This window comes from Tamandua tetradactyla, chromosome 7 (genome assembly GCF_023851605.1).
Source record: "Tamandua tetradactyla isolate mTamTet1 chromosome 7, mTamTet1.pri, whole genome shotgun sequence".
Classification (NCBI taxonomy): Eukaryota; Metazoa; Chordata; class Mammalia; order Pilosa; family Myrmecophagidae; genus Tamandua; species Tamandua tetradactyla.
The window spans coordinates 30039798-30060131 of NC_135333.1; the positions used below are offsets into that span (position 1 = coordinate 30039798).

The window sequence follows — 20334 nt, forward strand, 5'->3', positions numbered from 1 at the left end:
CCTTCTTTTCTCTGTCTATACACCTGGCCCCTTGCCTTTCAATAATATCTAGAAGAAACTGATGGCTCTTGAGCCTACTCCTGTGGCTTTGATCTCCCCCTGGGACTCTAGTTCATCAATCCACTGCCGGCTCAACATCTCTGCCTGGGTGTTTAATTCAGCATGGCCCAAACGGCACTCTTCTTTCCTTTGCTCAGTGTTTATGGAGCAGGCTGTGGCAGGTTCTGTCCTAGTGCTGGAGAAGCAGCAACAGCGCGTGGGACACACAAGGTCCTGCCCTTATGGAGCTGACAGTCCGGGGGAGGGGCGGCGGATGGAAAGAAAACAAATGTCACAACAGACTGGAGAGCGGTAACTGACAGCTGGAGCATCTAGCCAGGGTGCAGTGAGAGGGCGCGACGCTGTGGCTGAGAGGGCTCCGAACGGGCAGGCGGAGCCGGTGGTGCAAAGCCTTAGGGCGTGAGGAGCAGAAGGAAGGCTGGGTGGGGGCGGGTGGCACGGGAGGCAGGAGAGGGGCCCAGCGCCATGGGCCTTTTCTCCTGGGGTCTGGTCTCAGCCAGCGAAGGGGACAAAACCTCTGTCCAGCAGCTCGGGCACCAAATCTTGCATTATGCCAATTCCCCTTACCTCACCTTCTAGGCCCAAGTCATCAGCAGTTCTTGCTGGCACCTTCCCCAAAACACACCCCGAATCTGTCCTGTTCTTGCCATCTCCTCTACTCCGTCCAAGCCACCGGGACACCTCACCAGGATTGTTGCCAGAGCCTTGGAGTCTCCCCGTTTCTGCCCTTCCCCTTCAATCCATTCTTCCTCCAGCAGCTGGAGCTTTTTTTTGGGGGGTGGGGTGGCGGGGGAGACTTTTTTGAAAAGCGTGAATCAGAACTGTCGGCACTGCCTTCGCCCTCCCAGCCTGTATTAGGCCCTGGAGTGAGGGGTGTGGGAAATAGTAATGACACAGTGGAACCGCATGCCTCCGTGGGGTGTGAATGGCCTCATAGGACAGACTGGATTTTGTCCCAGATACAAAATTTTGTTCTTGCTCTGAGACAGACGAGGATGGCAGCGGGAGGCTCCCTCTGGACCGGTGCAATCAAAGGCGGTCACCACTGTCCATCTGGTGGCAGGTTCTTGAATTGCAGGTTCTTGAATTGCAGCCGGGAGCCAAGGCCCGAGAGGAATTCGCCCACTTCTGTGATGCTGGGAATGCCTGCACATCTCTCCCAGGGGACCTCGCAGTTTGCAAAGCAGGATTTGAGGGATGGGCTGGGCAGAGCTCACTGGCCTAGTGATAGGACGCAGACTGCCCAAGGAACCCTGGAGAGCCTGCCCCGGGTGTCCACTAAGGAGTCCACAGTGAGCGAGTTGCATCCCGGGTGGGCCGGACTCAAAGACAGGCAGGTAAAGGGAAGAAACCAGGGTTGGGGGTGCTGACCGCATTGTGGTGGCCAACGCTCAGCCAGCACTCACACTCAAAGGGCACTTCCGGAAGATTCCAGGATGAGTCAGTTCTCAGAGCTGGGAGTGGCAGCACATTTATGGAGCACCCACGGTATGATATGCACTGTTCTAAGCCCAGGGGATACAGAAGACAAGGCCCTGCCCAAATTGAGCTTACCGGGGAGAGTGCAATTAAACACAAATGAACAAGGTAGATGTGATTGTATGAAGAAATGAACAGAGGGGGCTGCTGCTTTCAGGCTGCTCAGGGAAGCTTCTCTGAACAGGTGACATTTATAACAGACCCAGAGTCTGAGGAGGAGCCAGCCAGGTGAAGAGGGAAGAGGGCTTGGGGCAGAGGGAACAGCGAAAGCAAAGGTCCTGAGGCAGGAAAATGTTTGAGGAACAGAAGGGAGAGGTGGTGGGAGGGGGAGAGGGTGTTGCTGGAGGCTTGGGGTGAGGTGGGGGGCAGAGACCAGACCCCGTAAAGCCATGCCTGTCCTGTGAAATCCCCAGCTTTTAGTCTTAGTGCAATCCGGAACCCCTAAAGCCCCCCCTTTTTTTTTTTACCTTTTTATTTGGAAAGAATTTTAGATGTATAGAAAAGTTGCAAAAATAGTTTAAAAAGTTCCAATATACCCCTTACCCAAATTGTCCTCATGTTAACATCTTATAGAACCATGGTAGAATTACTGAAGTTAGGAAATGGACATTGGTTCAGAACGGTTAATGAAACCACAGGCCTTACTCGGATTCCACCAGTTTTTCTCCTGATGCCCTTTTTCTGTTCCGGGATCCAGTCCAGGACCCCACAGTGCACCTCATCTTCCTGTCTCTTTAGTCTCCTCCAGTGCTTGACAGTTTTTCGGGTCTCTCCTTGTCTTCCCCTGAAGGGTTCTAAGCATGGGTGATGTGCTCAGGTTTGCCTTAGGAAAGATCTCCCTGGGGTGGGACGTTGAGCCCACAGTGTGTGTGGTGGGGGCCGTTGCAGCCATCCAGGTGAGAGATGAGGATGGCTTCGAGGGGGGAGCTGGTGGGTGGAGGGAGAGAAGCAGCAGATTTGGAAGGTATTTTAAGATGACCGTGGCATGTGCAAATGACCGTCCATGAGGCAAACAACACAGATTGTGAGTGTTACTCTATGTGGGTTCTGATTCTGGAGCTTGGAGTTCAGACCACAGTGACACCAGCTCAGAGAGGGTGGGGGAGGCAGAGGGAATCTTTTTTTTTTTTTTTAATTTGTTATTTGGAAATAATTTCAAATGTACAGGACAGTTGCAAAAATAATACAAAACCCATACAGAGCTCTCCAACAAATCCCCTACCCAGATCCACCAACTTTTAACATTTACCATTATCACTCCATCCACCTATCCATCTATCATCAAAACATTTTAAAATAGGTTGTTATATACATCATGTTCCTTGAATACTTAATATTTCCATGTACATTTCCTAAGAACAAGGATATTCACTTATGTAACCACCTTAAGGGCAGTTAAAAGTTCAAGCAATTTAGCATTGATAAAAATTGAGCTCAAGTCTCTATCCAATTTTTTCATATGTCCCAGTAAGGGGAGAGGGAAGCTTAAGCATATCCTTTAATTAGGGCTGCTGTAGCTCCTTCAAGATGAGGCCATGATACCCTTTCTTTTTTCCAGAAGCACCTATCCAGGGACCGCAGGAACACATTCTTGGTGACCAAGAGATTGTGGGGTTGGAGGGTGACACCAAGGCCCTGACAGCCCCTCAGGAGGATGGCAGCTATGGGAGGGTTCCCTTGTTAGGGCAATTACACTAAGCCTTTAAAGCAGCACTTCTTAAATTGTTTAAATGCAAATTCTGATGCAGCAAGTCCAGAGTGGGACCTGAGATTCTGCATTTCTGGCAGACTCCCAGGTGAGGTCGATGCTGCAGGTGCACGGACCCTGTTTTGAGTGGCAAGGGCTTACATGGTTCACAAAGGGCTGTCCCATCCCTGAGCTCTTCCGATCCTCGCGGCAGCCCGAGGAGGAACTTCTGGTGTAGGAGCCTCTGGATATAAGCAACAGGAGCTTTCACTGAAAGAAATCGGGGGAGTGTCTCAGAAGTAGAACTGGGAACGGGCAAGTTGTCAGGAACCTGCTGCTGGGTCCGTCTCTTCCTCTCTGGGGTCTTAACAGGCAAAGGAAGGCAGGATATGAGAGCTGCTGGGCACCTCCCCTTACCCTGAACCTCCTTCTTCTCTCTCTAGACACCGGCCGCCAGAGCCCTGGACAGCATTGGGCGAAGCTCCGGGGAGAAAGTGGGTACTTCTCTTTGGGGCGGCATCGAGCAGCACCAACCCAGGCTGCCTCCACAACACCACAGAGTGGGCCTCCAAGTGCCACCCCCCATGCTTCCTCTTCCCTTCGCTCTGCCCAATGGGACATCGCTCAGGCAGCTTCTACACAAAAGGACAACCCCCGAGCCTCCTCTCCTCCTCGAACCAACCAGTGGGAAAACTCCAGAACCTCTACCACACGTCGGGATACACCAAGAGCTTCCTCTCCCTCAAGAACCTCCCAATGGGGTAACCCACAAACTTCTTCTACTCAACGAAACAATCCTCGAGTTTCCTCTTCCCCCCAAACCACCCAACAAGACAAGCCCCGAACTTCTTCTCCATCTTGTACCTCTCAAGAGGAAAACCCCAGAACACTCTGTAACCAACGGGACAATCCCAGAGCCTCCTCTCCCAACCGAACCACCCAACGGGACAACCCAAGAACATCCTGCGCCCAACGGGACAACCCCAGAGCCTCCTCTCCCAACCGAACCACCCAACGGGACAACCCAAGAACATCCTGCGCCCAACGGGACAACCCCAGAGCCTCCTCTCCCAACCGAACCACCCAACGGGACAACCCAAGAACATCTTGCACCCGACGGGACAACCCCAGAGCCTCCTCTCCCAACCGAACCACCCAACGGGACAACCCAAGAACATCCTGCGCCCGACGGGACAACCCCAGAGCCTCCTCTCCCAACCGAACCACCCAACGGGACAACCCAAGAACATCCTGCGCCCAACTGGACAACCCCAGAGCCTCCTCTCCCAACCGAACCACTCAACAGAACAACCCCAGAACATCCTGTGTCCAACGGGACAATCCCAGAGTCTTTTCTCCTAACCGACCCACCCAACAGAATAATCCCAGAGCCTCTTCTCCCAAACAAATCACCCAACAGGATGACAGAACATCTTGTGTCCAATGGGACAATCCCAGAACCTCCTCTCCAAACAGAGCCACCCAACAGGAGAACTCCAGAATATCTTGTGCCCAACGGGACAATCCCAGAGCTTTCTCTCCCAACCGAGCCACCCAACGCGACAACCACAGAATACCCTATGCCCAAAAGGACAACCCCAGAGTCTCTTCTCCCAACCAAGCCACCCAACGGGACAACCCCAGAACTTCTTGTGTCCAACAGAGTACCCCCAGAACCTCTTCTACCCAACAAGACAAACTTAAACCCTCTTGTACACAACGGGATAACCCCAGAATATCTTATCCCCAACGGGACAACCCACACTCCTCTTCCTTGCAGCGGGACACCTCTGGAACCTCCTCCCCTAGATGCTGCGCCAAAAAGGACAATCCTGGATCATCATCTCCCCATCGCTCCACTCAATGGAGCAATCCCAGGAATTCCTCTCCCCATCGTACTAACAAAGACATCCCTTGGGCCTCTTTTCCCCTCCGGCCAACCCAGAGTGATGCCCCCCGAACCTCTTCCCCATCTCGCTCCAAGCAAAGTGAGGTTCCTTGGGCATCCATTGCCCTTCGGCCAACACAAGGTGATAGGGCTCAGACCTCATCTCCCACCAGATCAGCCAAACATGACCGTCCCCAGTCCTCTGGCCCCACTCAACACAACTTACCATCCCGAGCCACCTCCTCCTCCCATAACCTGGGCCACCACAATGTCTCCCAGATGTCCTCCTCACTGCACCCTGCTACTCGGGGTGCAACCCAGACCTCTTCTGAGCCTTCTCAGCCTCTGTGTGCCGTGTGCATTGGGCACCGGGATGCTCCGCGAGCCTCTTCGCCTCCTCGCTATTTGCAACATGACCCTTTTCCCTTCTTCCCAGACCCTCAAGCGTCTGAGAGTGAATCGCTCCACCATGAACCCCCCTACATACCACCTGCCGTGTGCATTGGACACCGGGATGCCCCCCGGGCTTCCTCGCCCCCCCGCCATTCCCAGTTTGACCCCTTCCCCTTCCTCCCAGAAACATCGGAGGCTGAGAATCCACCCCCTCAGCATGACCCTCCTCAGTTCTCCCCACCCGTGTGTATCGGGTACCGCGATGCCCCCCGGGCCTCCTCCCCACCACGCCAGGCCCCGGAACCCTCCCTCTTGTTCCAGGATATCCCCAGGGCTAGCACTGAGAGCCTTGTGCTCTCCATGGACTCTCTGCACGAGCCTCCCCATCTCCCCAACCCAGTGTGCATTGGGCACCGGGATGCCCCCTCCTTCTCGTCCCCACCACGCCAGGCCCCAGAGCCCTCTCTCTTCTTCCAGGACCCCCCCGGGACCAGTATGGAGAGTCTGGCTCCCTCTACCGACTCTCTGCATGGCTCCCCAGTGCTGCTCCCCCAAGTGTGCATTGGGTACCGGGATGCACCTCGAGCCTCCTCTCCACCCCGCCACCCACCCAGTGACCTAGCATTCCTGTCACCCTCGCCTCCGCCAGGCAGCTCAGGGGGCTCACGGGGCTCAGTGCCCCCTGGGGAGACCAGGCACAACTTGGAGAGGGAGGAGTACACCGTGCTGGCTGACCTGCCCCCGCCCAGGAGGCTGGCACAGAGGGAGCCAGGGCCCCAGGCGCAGTGCAGCGACGGGGGCCGCACCCGTAGCCCTGGCCGCGCAGAGGTGGAGCGCCTCTTCGGGCAAGAGCGCAGGTGAGCCCAGGGTGGGGTCGGCCAGGTGGGCTGGGAGGAGCTTCCCTGGCAGCAGCAGGGCAGGTGGACAATCCACAGGCTTAGGTTGCTGGATAGAAAGGGTTCAAGTCCTCACCCTGTGAGTTCCTGGCTGTGGGACCTTGAGCGAGTCACTTTACCTCTCTGTTCTGCATATTTGGGTTTTGGACGGCTTTTGTTTTTGTTGTTGAGGATTAAGTGAATCTGTGCCTGTGCCTAGTCTAATACTTAAGTGTGAAGACCAGGTAAAATGATTTGTCCTACCTGAGCCTCAGTTTCCTCATCTGTAAAATGGGGGGATCTTAGTATTTTATTTTAAACAAGTTAAAAGCACAAACTCATCGTTCCCAAGTCACAGTTTTATTTTGGTTTCTTCCTCCTAGCATGCGAGAGAGGAGGCAAGTGCTCATGGAGAAAACTCATGGGCCCTTGTGCCTTTCAGAAAACAGAGATATCAATTTAAAATGTATTGCCAGAGCCACAGATTTTACACAAGAGAACTCACAGAATTATAGACTCTTTAGAAGTTAAGCAAAGGTTATTTCCCCCGGACATGTGAAGTCTGATGTCTGACCAAGTCCCCTGGGTTCGGTGGGCATCACTGGAAGGGGAAGTTTCCAACCCAGGATATCTGCTTTTCTGCAGCCAAGGGAAGGGGAAGTATTTTCTCCTGAGCTGGCTAAGATTTCTTCCTCCAGTAGTTCCAGCTCCCGCGTTATCACTGATCTGGGTTAGAATTCCATTAGTTAGGGTAAAAAGAGACCAAAAAAGGTAGGTCTGGAAGTTTCAAAACCTTAAGGCTACAATTCAATGAATTTTAGTATATTTAGTGAGTTGTCCAACTATCTGCAATCTAATTTTAGAATAGTTCCGTCACCCTTAAGGAACAGGTAATATTTTGCAATGAGAAATCTCCCTCTGTTGCCCCCTATTCAACATTTTTCTCTTAACATTTGAATCTGCCTGAAAACTTATCTCTTACTCTTCAAATTTCCTTTTTCAGTAAACTAGACCATTTAGTATATAGGTGGCAACTTTTGGGGTCTCCAGGATTAGCATAATTCTTTCTTTGGCTTTTTTATGGTTACGATTTTGTTTTGATGTCAATTCGCATACTTTTTTTTTTTTTCTTCTCTCTTACTGGGGGAAAACTTAGAGAGATAAAAGCATTTAGAATAGGAATCAGGAACATGTTTATACTTTCATTAATCAGCAAGTTGCATTTACACAGTTATTGCTATACATTTTATTTGACTCTATTTGAATTGGGTTTTATTCATCTTTTAACCAAGGTTTTATCACTTTTTTGAGTAATTAAACATTTTCCCCTTGTATAACACTTTTTCCAGGTAGAAAACCATTAATTCTCTAAAGATTAATTTTTTAAACCTACTTAAGTGCCTGTACATGACAGACTGGTATTTATTGTTGGGCTGGAGAGCTGTGCTTTTTTTCTTCCATTTATTCATTTAGCATATATTTATTGAGCATCTACTGTGTCCAAGCTTTGTTCTAGTGGAGCCTGGAGAATTTTTCTTCAAGGGTCTATTGCATTAAATTATTCAGAATTTTAGCTTGATATCTTCCCCCAACCTGCCCAGAAGCCTTTGGGATCTCACTTTAAAATCATATAAGCATTTTGTAGTTTCTTGAATTCAAAACAGGGTCTCCTTGACTTGGCTGGACTTGATGCCTTTTGTCCTTTACTGGACCTTCTGGAAGTTCAAGGGAGCCCATCTAAATTTCTAAAGCTGACCCCTTTCTTTTGTCATCCTTTGGCACCACCTCTCAGGAACTTCAGCACCAGAAAAGCTGGGGCTCCCTTGAGGTCTCAGAATCTGAGTTCTTCATTCTTCTCTTTCAATTCCACGTGGGGGAAGACTCACAGAAGGTATGAGTAAACGATCGAGCAAGCAGGGAGGTATCTAGAAAGTGCATCACCCATGTGAAAGAGAACCCAGGTTTGCCTGGCTGCCTAGCACCGGGAGCTTTCCTCTACTCCCCACCTATTCATGCTGCGGCCTCCACAGAGGCTCCCAGGCTCCAGTCTGGGGGGAAACTCACATCTGCCGGCCTCAGCTCTCATGGAGCAAGGACCCTCACGCACCTCAGGTCATATTAAAAACTGAGCCTGAACAGGCAGCCCTCAAACTTAGAAATACTCTCTCCAGGGTGGGGGACTTTGCATCCTACCACAGACATTGGCAAACCCCATGAGATGATAACAAACCCCAAACCTGTGCTGTTTTTACCCTCCAATGGCTCAGCTGAGTCAGCCTAGTTCTTTAGTGGGAGGCCGACTGCCTCTTGCCAGCCACTGTCACCTGGCATGGGGTCAGCTCTCTTAGCCTTCTCCTCTCACTTCAGGTGAGCCGGTCGGCTCGATTTGTCAATTTAGATGAAAGCAGATGCTCAACACCCCCCCCCTGAAATAAATGCCCCACAGGGCGGTTGGGTCTTTTGTTCTTACCCCCTTGCATGTGCGAGGGGCGGATGCACCTGGGTTCTCTTTGGCCAGCAAACAGATGGCACAAGAAATATCACTGTCCAGGGGAACTAGTAGTAGGAAGCAAGACAACTCACTTGAACTAGAGAATTCTTGCAGGTTAGAGTTACCTCTGTCGATGTGGTGACAGTACCTGGAGTCTGGCGTCTTAAAAATGGCATTTGCACCGACAGTTATGTTGCCTTTTTTGACGCTGTGGGGAAAGACAGGACATTGGCCAGGCCAGGGATATGGGGGCATTTACTCCTCTACCTCTCCTATCCCTGCCTCATAGGAAAACATGTATGAAGTACATTTGCTCTGATGCTTATGCGTGCACACTGCCTGGTACACAGTAGGCGCTCAATAAATCTTAATTCCCAAAAGGACCAGTTTAACCTTTGTCTGGGGGTGGGAGGATGGGCTGGGTGTGGGGTGGCGTGAGCAACCAGAAGTCTTGAGGGGACAGGAGGCAGCCAGGGCCAAGGCCTGCCCCCCAGCATTGCTCACCCCTCTTCTCATCTTCACAGCAGCCCCTTGAGCCAGGTTGCCTGAGGCAGTGTTGGGCATCCCTATTTTTCAGAAGGGGAAACTGAGGCCCTCAGAGGCTTATCCCTCACTTAGAGCCCTTCAGCGAGCTTGTGGCAGGTCCCTGGATCTCCCACATCTCCTCCTGTCGGGGGTGGAAGTGGAGAAGCTGGGGTGCCGGGAGTGGGAGGAGTGCCCAGGACCCTCAGAGGGGTGGCTGCGTTTGCTCTTAGGAAGTCCGAGGTACCAGGGGCCTCGCAGGCCCAGGACGAGGGGCGGTCGCAGCGGCCTGGTCAAAGTCAGAGCCAACTTCTCAGAAGACAGTCGAGCCCCGCCCTCAGCAGGGAGGTGAGCACCGCCAGTCCCCTACCTCATCTTGTACCCCAAAGGACAGATCACTGCTCCTTCCCTCCCACAGGTGCCAGAGAGGCATCCTGGGAAGGGAGGTCCTTGGTGAAAGGGTCAGAGCCCCAGTCATGGGTGTCTGGCTCCTCTCCCTCCACCAAGCCAACAGCTCTTGGTAAAATTGTAAAGGACCTCAAATTAACCCTTCAAAGACAGCCCCAACCTGCTGCCCCTCCCTCCATTAGGTACCTGCTATTTTGAGAAGTTTTCAGGGCGAGCTCTGATGCCTCCGTCCAGCTCTAAGGACTATCTTCTCCCAGCGTGGGGATTTGTATTTTTAGAACCACACTTAGAGGATAAGGCCCAGTGCAGGGGAATAGGGTATTAGTGGTGGAAATTCAGGCATCCTATAGCCAGGTGGGAATCAACACGCCAGTGAGGGAGAACCCACCAAGGGGAGCAGCTCTTTGAAGATCTTTCTCTGGGACTGAGGAAAGTGGGGGAGAGGGTCAATCTGACCACCCTTCCTAGACAGGGGAATCCCAGAGATTCTGCACCTTTCCACCTGCTCTGACCCGGGCTGCTGTGAGGACACAGCCTCTCCTCCCCCAGGACCTGACTTAGCCCCCAACAGAAGACTGCCACCCTGCTGTGGTCCCAGAGCCTCACCCACCCCTTCGCCCCATCCTCAGGTGACCAAGCCTACTCCGAAGCAGGCAGAACCAGCCCGGCGGAGCCCAGCAGAGCTCCCTCACCCCAGGAGCCCCGAGAGGCACCCTGAGGGGGACCGGCGGCTTCAGAGGTCCTCACCACCCCCCAGGACAGCCAGAACCCTTGAGAGGGAACGGCGGACAGAGAGACCCTTGGAGAATGGCCGGCCAGGCCCAAGGCAGTCTCTGGGCGGCTGGTCGAGCCAGGAGGAGCCCTCAGGTTCTCAGGCCCCTCACAGACACTTGGCGAGGGCCTGGAGCAGCCTGGAGGGGGCCCCAGGCCCTGGGGGCTGGCGAGGACTTGGGGAGTGCAGTCGAGAGGTGGCTGCTAGGGCTCCTGAGGGAACATGGAGGGGCCCATCCAGGGAGTCCGAGAAGTGGGGACAGCGGGCAGGGGCCTGGGAGGATCCCCCCAGGAATGGGCTACGGAAGCCCCTTGAGAGACCGGCCCAGAGGGGCTGGGGGAGCCTGCAGGAGCTGTCCAGTCCCCACCGGCCTAGGAGTACCCCCAAGAGCTTGTGGGGAGGCTCTGCAGAGATCTTGCAATCCCCTCAGCCCCAGACAACCAATGTCATGTGTTGGGAAGCGGAGGAGCTGTGCCCACACCCCCGCAGCTCCGAGAGGCGACCTGAGCTTGACTGGAGAGACCTGGTGGCCCTCCTCCAGGCATCCGGCACAGAGGAGCCACTTCTTGCCTCCTGCCTCCCCAGACTGGACTGGGAAGGCCTCCTGGAGCTCCTGCAGACCCAGCTGCCTCGCAAAGACCCAGCCGGACACTGGGGTGCTTCAGGGCCAGAGCAGGGCCCCCTGGGCACAAAGGGAGCCCCAGAGCAAGAGCAACACAGCCGGCCTGACAGCTGGGCTGAGGCTACCATAGTCAACGGACATAGCCCAGGGCAGTGGCTCCAGGGCCCAGCCCAGTTGCCTAGCTCTGCCAGCACCTCCACCCAGTGGCCAAAGACAGAAGTGACCAGTGGAATGGAGCCCTCGACAGTGGCTGTTCTGGAGGAGCCAGGCCAGCTGGGGGGCGGGAGCCCTGCAGAGGGCCCTAGATTGCCAGAGCAGGAGGTAAGTCAGCCCCACCCCAGAGAAGTCTCCTTAGACAGGCCTCCCCCTTCATGTAAGCTGCTGAGCTCTTGCACACCCTCCAAGGCCCTTCCAGACCATCAAACTGGACATCAGTGAGAATGAGCAACACTTTTTGAGTGTTTATTATGTGCACAAGCTGAGGTCTGAAGGTTTTATGTGTATTTTCCCCACTTAATCTCCATAACAACCTGATGGGACAGGTACTGTTTATTTACCAAGAAGGAAATACACAGAGAGGTTAAGCCACCTGCCTAAGACCACACAGCTAGTAAGGGCTGGAGCAGGGGTAGAACCCAGGTCTGCCCAGTGCAGATCACCCTGAGGCCTCAAGCGTGATGCTGTGGCCAGGGCCTTCTCCCCTCCTGTTCTCACGACGCCTGGTTACGTCCACGGTGCCTCACACCAGAACCTGCCCCTGACTGCAGCCAATGTGGTCATGTCCACTGCTCCCTGTTATATTCCAAACTCTTCCAAGCCCAGGAGAGTCTCTTGTACCCCTCCCTGTCTCCTGCAGCTCCTTCTGGAGAAGGGACTTCCTAAGTGCTCTCTGGGTCTAGCTGGCTGCAGAGGCAGGCTGCTTAGGTAAGAGCAGTCTGCAGAGTGGGCCCAGATTTCCCTGGCAGTGTGGTGGGAGCTCTGCCCATGGCCCTTGGGCTGACATGCCCTCCAAGCTCATTAAGTCCATGGTACTTCAGTGCTGCCTCAGAGCCTGGAGCAGCTCTCAGAAGAGGCTGGGTGGAGAGGAGTGTGGAAGCAGAGCCCCACAACATGCCTTGGCTCCCAAGAAGGCAGCACCTGGTTTTGGACATGCAGCCTCTCTTGGCCTCAGTCTCCCCTTGTAAAACAAGGCGTCTGCTTCCCAAACAGGCACCAGTGGGGTGATGCAGAGGCTCCTCCTCACCCACCCACAGCCTCCCCATCTCCTCAATGCCCAGTCACAGATGATGGGTTCACTGGGAGCCACACCCTAGGCTCGCTGCTTTGCTGGCATTGCCCTGTGGGCCTCATACGGAGATGAGGCAGCTACCATTATCTCTGTTTTACAGAGTAGGAAACTGAGGCTCAGATGAGTTGTGAGAAATGAGATCAAAAGGCCGACTACAAGGCCCAAGCTTTTTGCTTTTTTTTTTTTTCACAATTTATTTTAGTTGTGGTAAAATATACATAACATAAAACATAAAACAAAATGTAACCATTTTAAGTGGACAGTTCTTTGAAATTAAGTACAATGACAACACTGTGTAACTTTCACCACAACTTATTTAGACTATTTTCATCGCAAACCAAAACTCAGACTCATTTAGCAATAACTCCCCATTCCTCTCTCCCCCATATAAGACCCATGCTTTCAACCACATTATGAAGTCACTGTGCTCAGCAGGATGGGGGGACACTCACCTCCCCTCTATTTTCCATTGACTTTTATGAATTTACCCTCTAATTAATTCAATGCCCAGATGCCAGAGATGCAAGCATGAGCCAGCTTGGTCCTCAGGTGGGTGATAGGCTTGCTGGGGAGACAGGGGGCCACAGGCCATTCAGGGAGGCCAAGATGCCATATCCCAGTGGAGGTGGCAGTGACATGTAATGCTGCTGGCTGGCCTCGTCAATAGGGAAGAGGGGAAGTTGGAGAGACTCTACGGCTGGAGTTACTCCACGGTGAGGGCCAGGAGGCCCTGGGAGGTTAGGAGATGATGACTTAGGCAGCAGAGTAAGAGCACCAGGTGCTCAAGGACATTTCATAGATGACAACAGATGCCAAGGCAAGCCTCACCTGGCATTCACCAGGCATGCTGGGGCTCTAGCCACCCACCCTTAGAGAAAATCTATGGCATGGTATTCAAGATCTCTTTACTATCCTTCCACCCCAAATGTGGGCCTCTAGTTATGCTGAGCTGGTGGCAGGGTTCTGTGTACACCAATCCCTGCCTTTGCACATGCTGTTCTCTGCCTAGAATGCTCTTCCCTTCCCTCTTCACCCACCAAATTCCTGTTCACTGTTCAAGTCTTAGATCAGGTGTCCTACTCACCCCTCCCCCAGGGTGGCAATGTTCCCTTTCTGAGCTGGGAGGTACCGTTTCCCTCCATCCGAGTACTGGTTGTCATTTCCCCGTAAGAAGCATGAGCAACACGGGAGCAGGGGTTGTGCTTACTTTATTTCTGTACCTGCAGCCTCAGCCCCTGGCTCCAGGGCCAGAGGAGCTCAGCTTACTAAGTGGTGATTAGTGAATATACAGATGTTTGAATGCTTGCAAGAAGCAGATGGAGGATGGGTTGGTCAGTGGGTAGACGACAGATGGATGATGGATGGATAATGGATGTTGGATGAATGATAGATGGATAGGTGTTGGCTAGATGTAGAGATGGGTGGATGATGGATGGATACATGGGTGATGAATGAATGCTGGACAAATGATGGGCACTGCTTTGGTAGATGATGATGAAAAGATGGATGGATGAACGTTGGACGGATGATGGTGGAAGAATGGGCAGATAGATGGAAGATGTTGGATGGATGGATGGGTGAATCATAGTTACATGATGGGATGTTAGATGGCTATGTGGATGAATGCAGGATGTTGGACAGATGCATGGATCTACTGATGCTGGATGCTAGATGGATGCTGGATGAATGGAGGATAAATGAAAAGATGAAAGGATGATAAATAGATGGACCAAGGGGAATAATCTGGGCTAAACTGTGCTATTTTTTCTCTCCAGTTCCGACCAGAAGAGCCTGAGGAATCAGAACCAAGCAGAAGTCAAGACTCACTGACTGACCAGAAGCAGGCAGACTCGGTAGTTGGGTCATGGGCATGGGCATGGGCACGGGCACAGAGGGAGGAGAAGGGAAGGGAAATTAGGTTGAAGGTGGGCCGAGTTCTTCAGAAAGCTCTGGAGTCATCCAGATCTAGGTCAACTCTGCCAAGACATATGTATGCACAGTGGGTCCCTGAGAAGAGGGGCTCCAGAGAAGCGGATCAGTAGAGCCACTTCCTAGCTTGGGGAACTATATGGCTGGACAATACTGGGGTGAGTAGCTCAGGGCTCTGCTTCTAACTTGCTGAGCTGCCCTGAGAAAGTCACTATCCTTCCCTGAGTCTTGAACCCTGGCTGCCAAATGGTGGTTTGGCCCATTTGGTCTCTGAGGGCAACATCCTTCTGGTTCTGGAGGGCTGGACCAGGCCAGGAGAAAGGGTAGGGCTTCCAGGAACCGGAGCCAGAGAAGCATCCAAGAGGGCAGAGGAGGTGCCTGCAGTCAGCAGGACGTGGAGGGCTTCCAGGGTCCTGGAGGCGGGAGAGTTGTGTGCAGGGGGTGGGACCCACTGAGGCTGCTCTGAGGCCTGGCTACAGCTGGAGCACACTGGTCTGCCCCACCCTACCCCAGACCTGCCAAACAGACTGTTCTCATCACCCTCAGCCTCCAGAGAGGTGAGATCAGAGCTGAGGACCGTGGGGCAGTGGGAGGCAGGGAAGACCCAAACAAGCTGTTTGGGGCTTTATTTTCCTTGCCTTGCTATTCTTCACGTCACCTCCTGAAGCCAGATGTGACAGGTTAAAGAGTTTGTCTGGCTACCTGGAGTCCCCAAGTCTAGCCCTGCGTCCAATCAGAGCTGGAGGGACCCTGCACAGCTCCTCACTGAAGAGGAGGAAACAGGGGCAGTGGAGTTGTCCCAGGTCACACAGCCAATTGGTGCCAGACTCCAACTAGAACCCAGGGCTTAGGCTCTTCCCCGCCCCCCTCCCTGCCACGCTGCTTCCCAGCTCCCCCTATTCCCTGACTGGGCTGGTTGTACTGCTCAGTGGGCCAGTCTTCCCAAATGTGACTTGGGGAAGGGATGAGGGATTCTGATCACTAATGCCCCCAGCCCTCATGGGGGCTCCAGCAATTTTGTTCTTCCTCTTTCTGGGTTATTTCATCACATTTCCTGGAGTGGGAGTTTTGTGAACAAAGAGGAAATAGCCGTACAGGGGTTCCCCCTCTGGTCTGCACAGAAATGGGCCCATGCCAGCAACACAGCAAACCTTTCAATCCATGCCCACCAGACATCCTCAATTAGACAGAATTGATAACCACCTCATTCATTCATCGAGACACCCACTCACATGCAGTTAATGTCTACCTTCTGTGTACCTGGCGGGGGGCAGAGGGGACGTGAGTGCCACACAGAGCTGCGAGTCCAGTGGAACAGGCACCTGCTGTGCGGTGAGGGCCATGACGGGAAATGCAGTGGCAGGGTGAGGGGTACTCCTTCCCCCAAAGCTCTCTCCAACCTGGGCCTTGATGCTTCAAGTTCTACCTCCAAAGAATCTCTGGATTCCAGAGGGTTGGGACATCTGGGTTGTGATTTACACTTTGGGCAAATCCCTCTACTCACCTCAGCTTCCCCAACAAGGATGACACCAAGGGGTGGGGGTGGGGGCTTTTGGGGCTCTGCCAGGGGTGGCTTACGAGTCTGTGACTCATTCCTTTTACTTAAGCAGGCTGACAAACCCACTGTTCTCAAGGCCAGGCTGGTAACAAAGATGAGAGGCGTGGGCAGGTGGACATCTAGGACTGGGGGCACTTGTGTGACCTCTTGGTTCCAGGGGGTTATTGTCCCGGGAAAAATGGGCTCAGAGTTTCCACATCTTTAGATATGTCAAGAGAAACTAGAAATAGGCATTTATACATTGAATCTCTTGATATTTTAACAGTGGCCCCAACACACAACATCTGTGGCCGGCACCACCTTCCCGCCTGCCACCTGTGGTCTGGGCTTTAGGGTGGTGCAAGTGCACACTCTCATGGGTGCTTAGCCCCGGGAAAGGCCTGTCCATCAAGCCCAATGCTGCGTGAATGAGTAAGCAAGGGCTTATCTTGGCAGCTGGGGAGAGAAGAAAGACAGGGCCTTAGTGGTGGGCATGGCAGATTGGGCAGGGGAGGTGGTAGCCAGAGACCCTACTTCACTATCCACTGAAGGGACTTGGGGGCCAACACTGCACCCTGTTTGACAGGCAGACAAGAGGCCAGCAGAGGGCAAGGCCGGGAGCCCACTCAAGGGCCGACTGGTGACCTCATGGCGGATGCCCGGGGACCAGCCCACGCTGTTCAATCCGTTCCTGCTGTCTCTGGGGGTCCTCAGGTGGCAAAGGGTAGGCTGGCTGCAGTGGGGGTGGGAGGGATGTGGGTGGGTTGAGAAGGGGAGGGGAGGGAGGAAGTGGACATTAGTCAGAGAAGGGAGCGTGGAGGGGCTGAGAAGGAGGAACTTGGGGACCCCACATGATAGAGGAGATGGGGTCTGAGCTCTGGCAAGTGAGTGAGTGGTTTTCCCACCTGCAGGGTGGGGCTGGGGGACTGTTTTCAGCTTGCTTTCAGGGTGAGGGGGGGACTGAATAATCCACACGGCTGAAAGCTCCCAGTCAGCAGCTTACTTCTTGCCAGCCCCTGAGCCAAGGGAAGCCAGATGGGGTTATGGGAGGGGGTAGAAAAGACCTGTGAGGGGCTCTGGGCTTGCAAAGTGTGTCTCGGCCTTGGGCTTGGGCCAATTTCACAAACATCTGGTGTTACGTAAGCTGTTCCCTGCCCCAGAGAGGGCTGTAAACACTCAGGCTTCTGGTTCGGGGTTTCCACGAGAGCAGAGAGGGGAGGCAGCTGTGACTCGCCCCCCTACCACCCCTTCACAGTGGGAGAGAAGGGGTCTGGTCTTCTCCAGGGACCACAGACTGGCCAGTGGGTGTCTTCTCTCAGTGACAGGGTGACTCTCGCACTCACTATGTTGGTTCTGTCTCCAGCACCAGGCTGGGCACATCAAGGACAATATGACCACTTTACAGATGAAGGGACAGAGTCCAGGGAGATGAATTGACTTGCCTGAGATCACACAGCTGGGGTACAGAGGAGTCAGCCCCTTGCAGCAAAGAGAATGATGTGAGAGATGCCAAAAAGTGTCCCCCTGCCAACATTAATTTCTCCATCTGCCTAATAGTTTCCTCTCCTGCTTTTTGGAGGTTAAGGCATGGAGGGTGAGCAGGCAAACAAGGTTATCTGGGCAGGGTGGTACCTTCAAGCTAGGGGCGGGAACTGCCTTATCAGACTAACTAAAGGTCACCAACATTCAGTCGGTCTGGCAGGAGGGGGCAGGTAAGTCCCAGCGAGGAGGAAGGGGGAAGAGAGGTAGGGAGAAGGAGCATGGTGATGACAATCAGCATTTATTAAGCACCTACAATGTGCCCAGTTCTGTGCTCGGGCCCAATCACATCTAATCCTTACTACTACGTACAATTCCTGTTGTCCATTTTACACATTAGGAAATGAGTCTCAAAGGTGGAAGGTCACTTGTTCCATGACACACAGGGGGTGAGGGGCAGAATTGAGACTCACACCTGCTCTGGCTGACCTCAGAGCCAGAAGGTCACAAACCCTTCTGTCACCCCTAACTCCCTGCATCCTATCTCACTGAGCTCTCACACAGCCCCAAGAATCGGCACATTTCCCCCAGTAGGCAAATATGGCAAGTGAGGCTCTCTGAGTCTGGCTGCGTTTTTCTCTCATCTGGGAATGAGAAAAGTGAGGACAGAGCTGCCAGTGGAACCTCCCAGACAATTACTTAGAGCAGCTTCAAACATCTCTCAGGTTGAAGTAGTGAAATGAGCCCAAGGCCAAGAGCCAGGAAGCCTGCCTTGAGTTCTGTCTCTGCCATTAACTTGCTGTGTGGCTTTGAACCATTGCTTCCACTCTCTGAACCTTACCTGGTTATCCTTGATTGAGTAGTGGTTTGAAACTGGATAACCCCAAAGTCGGTGGCTCTTGCCTTTTGCAGTTAACTAACTCACTCCTGGATCCTTGAGGCTCTGCCTCCTCTCTCCTTCAGGGCGTGTTGTGCTAAGGGTGTCATTCTCTCATTTGTGTATTCATTCACTTGACCAATGTTTATTGAGGACCCATTGTGGGCTGAAGTCCTGAGCTGGCCTCCGAGATACAAACAAAAACACTCCATCCCTGCCTACAAGGAGCTCACACTTCAGTGAGGACATCGGCAGGTAACTGCTTAGAACGTAGCAAGGTCATCACTTTACAGGGAAGGTACAGATAAAGGACATACTGGGCAAAGAATCAAATGCAGGGAGTTCTGGGCAAAGAGCTTCTAACTCTGCCAGGGGCACCTTGTCTTCCTTTGGACTGAAGCTTGAAGTGTGAGGAGGAATTTTCTAGGAAAACAAACATTTGGAGGAAGGGGAGGGGCAAGAGGGAGAGAGGGAGGGAGGAAAAGAAGAAGAGAGTGTGTATATGTGTGTGTGTGTGTGTATGTGTGTATTGGGGCACAGAAGACAGGAAGTTCCAGAGGCAGCAGAGAACAATTTGTGCAGTGAAGGAGGTACAAGAGGACCTGACTTATTCTGGGAATTTCCAGTAGCCCAGCGTGTGTTTCTATAGCATGTGAAAAGTGTGTGTGCCATGATGAAGGACAGGCAGACTCTGCCTATCTGGAGTATGAATGAAGAGCAGATACAGTACGGTCTATAGCAGGGGAGTGGTCTGGCTACTGGGCTGAGAGTACTAGCAGGGGAGGCCCAGAAGCAGGAAGCCAGAGAGGAGGATGGTGTTCTCAGGCCCCCAGGCCAAGGCAGGGGTGGTGGATGAGGAATCCCATGTGTTTGTTCACTCACTTTGCCAAGGACTGAATGCCTAAGTAAAGTGCAGGAGGAGAGCAAGAAAACTCAGTATGGGAGTGTCATAAGGTCAAAGCTTCTAGAGGAGATGGACTCACCCACGGCCTTGTTCCTCAGGTTGGAGAAGAGACACCCAGTTGGAAATGAAGGGAAAGAGCTTCAGCTCCTTGGGCTTCCATTTCCTTATTTCTGAAATAGGGATAATTAAAATTATGAGAACAATATTTTTTGAACCCCAAACAGAGATGGCAGAATAACTGAAATGGCAATTATTCCATGCTCCCCACTCCCCCATATATAGCTAACTAGGGACAAAGAGGTTCTACTAGGTGTTTCACTTGAATTATTTATCTTTACAGCAACCTCATGAGATAGTAGCATAACCCTATTTTACAGAGGGGGTAATTGAGGCACAAAGAGCTTAGGTACTTTGCTTATGGTAGCACAGTGAAAGAGGCAGAATTTGAATCACTAGGTCACACCAGCTACTAGTGCATTCTGCCACAAATTCCACTATGCTCCCTTCTCTGCTGCCGGGTCCAATAAGCTTCTGTGCCCAAAAGGCCTCTCACAAACTGCCTAGTGCTCTCTGAGCCAGCGGGTGTAAACTCACCCAAGAACTCCAAACGAGGTTCTTAAGCCTGAGAAAAACCGGCTTGTGAGGAGGGAGCATTCGGGGAAGGGAGAACTCACTCTGTGCCAACTTTTGTACTTCTCTTCTCAACCGTGATCTTGGGCCAGTCGGTTCACCTCTCTAAGCCTCCTTTTTCTCATTAGTAAAATGCGGACCGGGAGGTCTCCCTCAGGTCCGTCGTGAGAACGAAACTCTATTAGTGAGATAACGAGCAGGGCTCAGCGAATGGGCCCCACCGACGGCTTTGCCCACGTCCCCACCAAACCCAGGCGCGGCTGGAGGCCCCGGCCAGGGACGCCAGGACGGGGACGCTGAGGGGGCCCCGCCTACCCAGTCCCCCCACCCCTGCGCCGGGCCTAGACGGAGTCACCTGCGCGCTGGGCCCTTCCTTCCTCCCAGCGCGCCCGCGGGCCGACCCGGGCTGGCACTGCGGCCACCGCCCTCCCGCTCCTCCGCCCCCATCCGCCCGCCCGGACCGCCCCCGCGCGCCCGTCCCGTCGCGGCAGGC

At 53.2% G+C, this 20334-nt stretch overlaps 1 protein-coding gene, 1 long non-coding RNA gene and 1 pseudogene across 3 annotated transcripts; 2 read left to right on the forward strand and 1 right to left on the reverse strand.

The window, feature by feature from the left end:
• Nucleotides 1-1870: 1870 nt before the first annotated feature.
• Nucleotides 1871-20284, reverse strand: LOC143690955 (uncharacterized). Of its 2 annotated transcripts, XR_013179288.1 has the most exons (4): nucleotides 20197-20282; nucleotides 19886-20019; nucleotides 19291-19381; nucleotides 1872-3496 (listed from the first exon to the last, which is right to left on the reverse strand). It is a non-coding gene; the product is annotated as an uncharacterized LOC143690955 (long non-coding RNA). The 2 variants fall into 2 exon arrangements; XR_013179289.1 differs by lacking the exon at nucleotides 19886-20019 and having other exon boundaries at nucleotides 1871-3496; nucleotides 20197-20284.
• LOC143689509 (TRIO and F-actin-binding protein pseudogene) lies at nucleotides 3616-6368 on the forward strand (annotated as a pseudogene).
• On the forward strand, nucleotides 8712-18408 carry LOC143689510 (TRIO and F-actin-binding protein-like). The gene is made up of 6 exons (XM_077167829.1): nucleotides 8712-8749; nucleotides 9629-9743; nucleotides 10433-11518; nucleotides 14261-14338; nucleotides 16538-16675; nucleotides 18394-18408. Exons 1-6 carry the CDS (start codon nucleotides 8712-8714, stop codon nucleotides 18406-18408), a joined length of 1470 nt encoding a protein of 489 aa, XP_077023944.1.
• Nucleotides 20285-20334: the final 50 nt, after the last annotated feature.

Bases quoted from the DNA above. Each gene is read 5' to 3' on its own strand.
- LOC143689510 (XM_077167829.1), top strand. From the start codon at position 8,712: ATGGGGTCAGCTCTCTTAGCCTTCTCCTCTCACTTCAG. The intron at 8,750-9,628 runs GTGAGCCGGTCG...GTTTGCTCTTAG, and splicing joins GCCTTCTCCTCTCACTTCAG to GAAGTCCGAGGTACCAGGGG. The intron at 14,339-16,537 runs GTAGTTGGGTCA...CCTGTTTGACAG, and splicing joins ACCAGAAGCAGGCAGACTCG to GCAGACAAGAGGCCAGCAGA.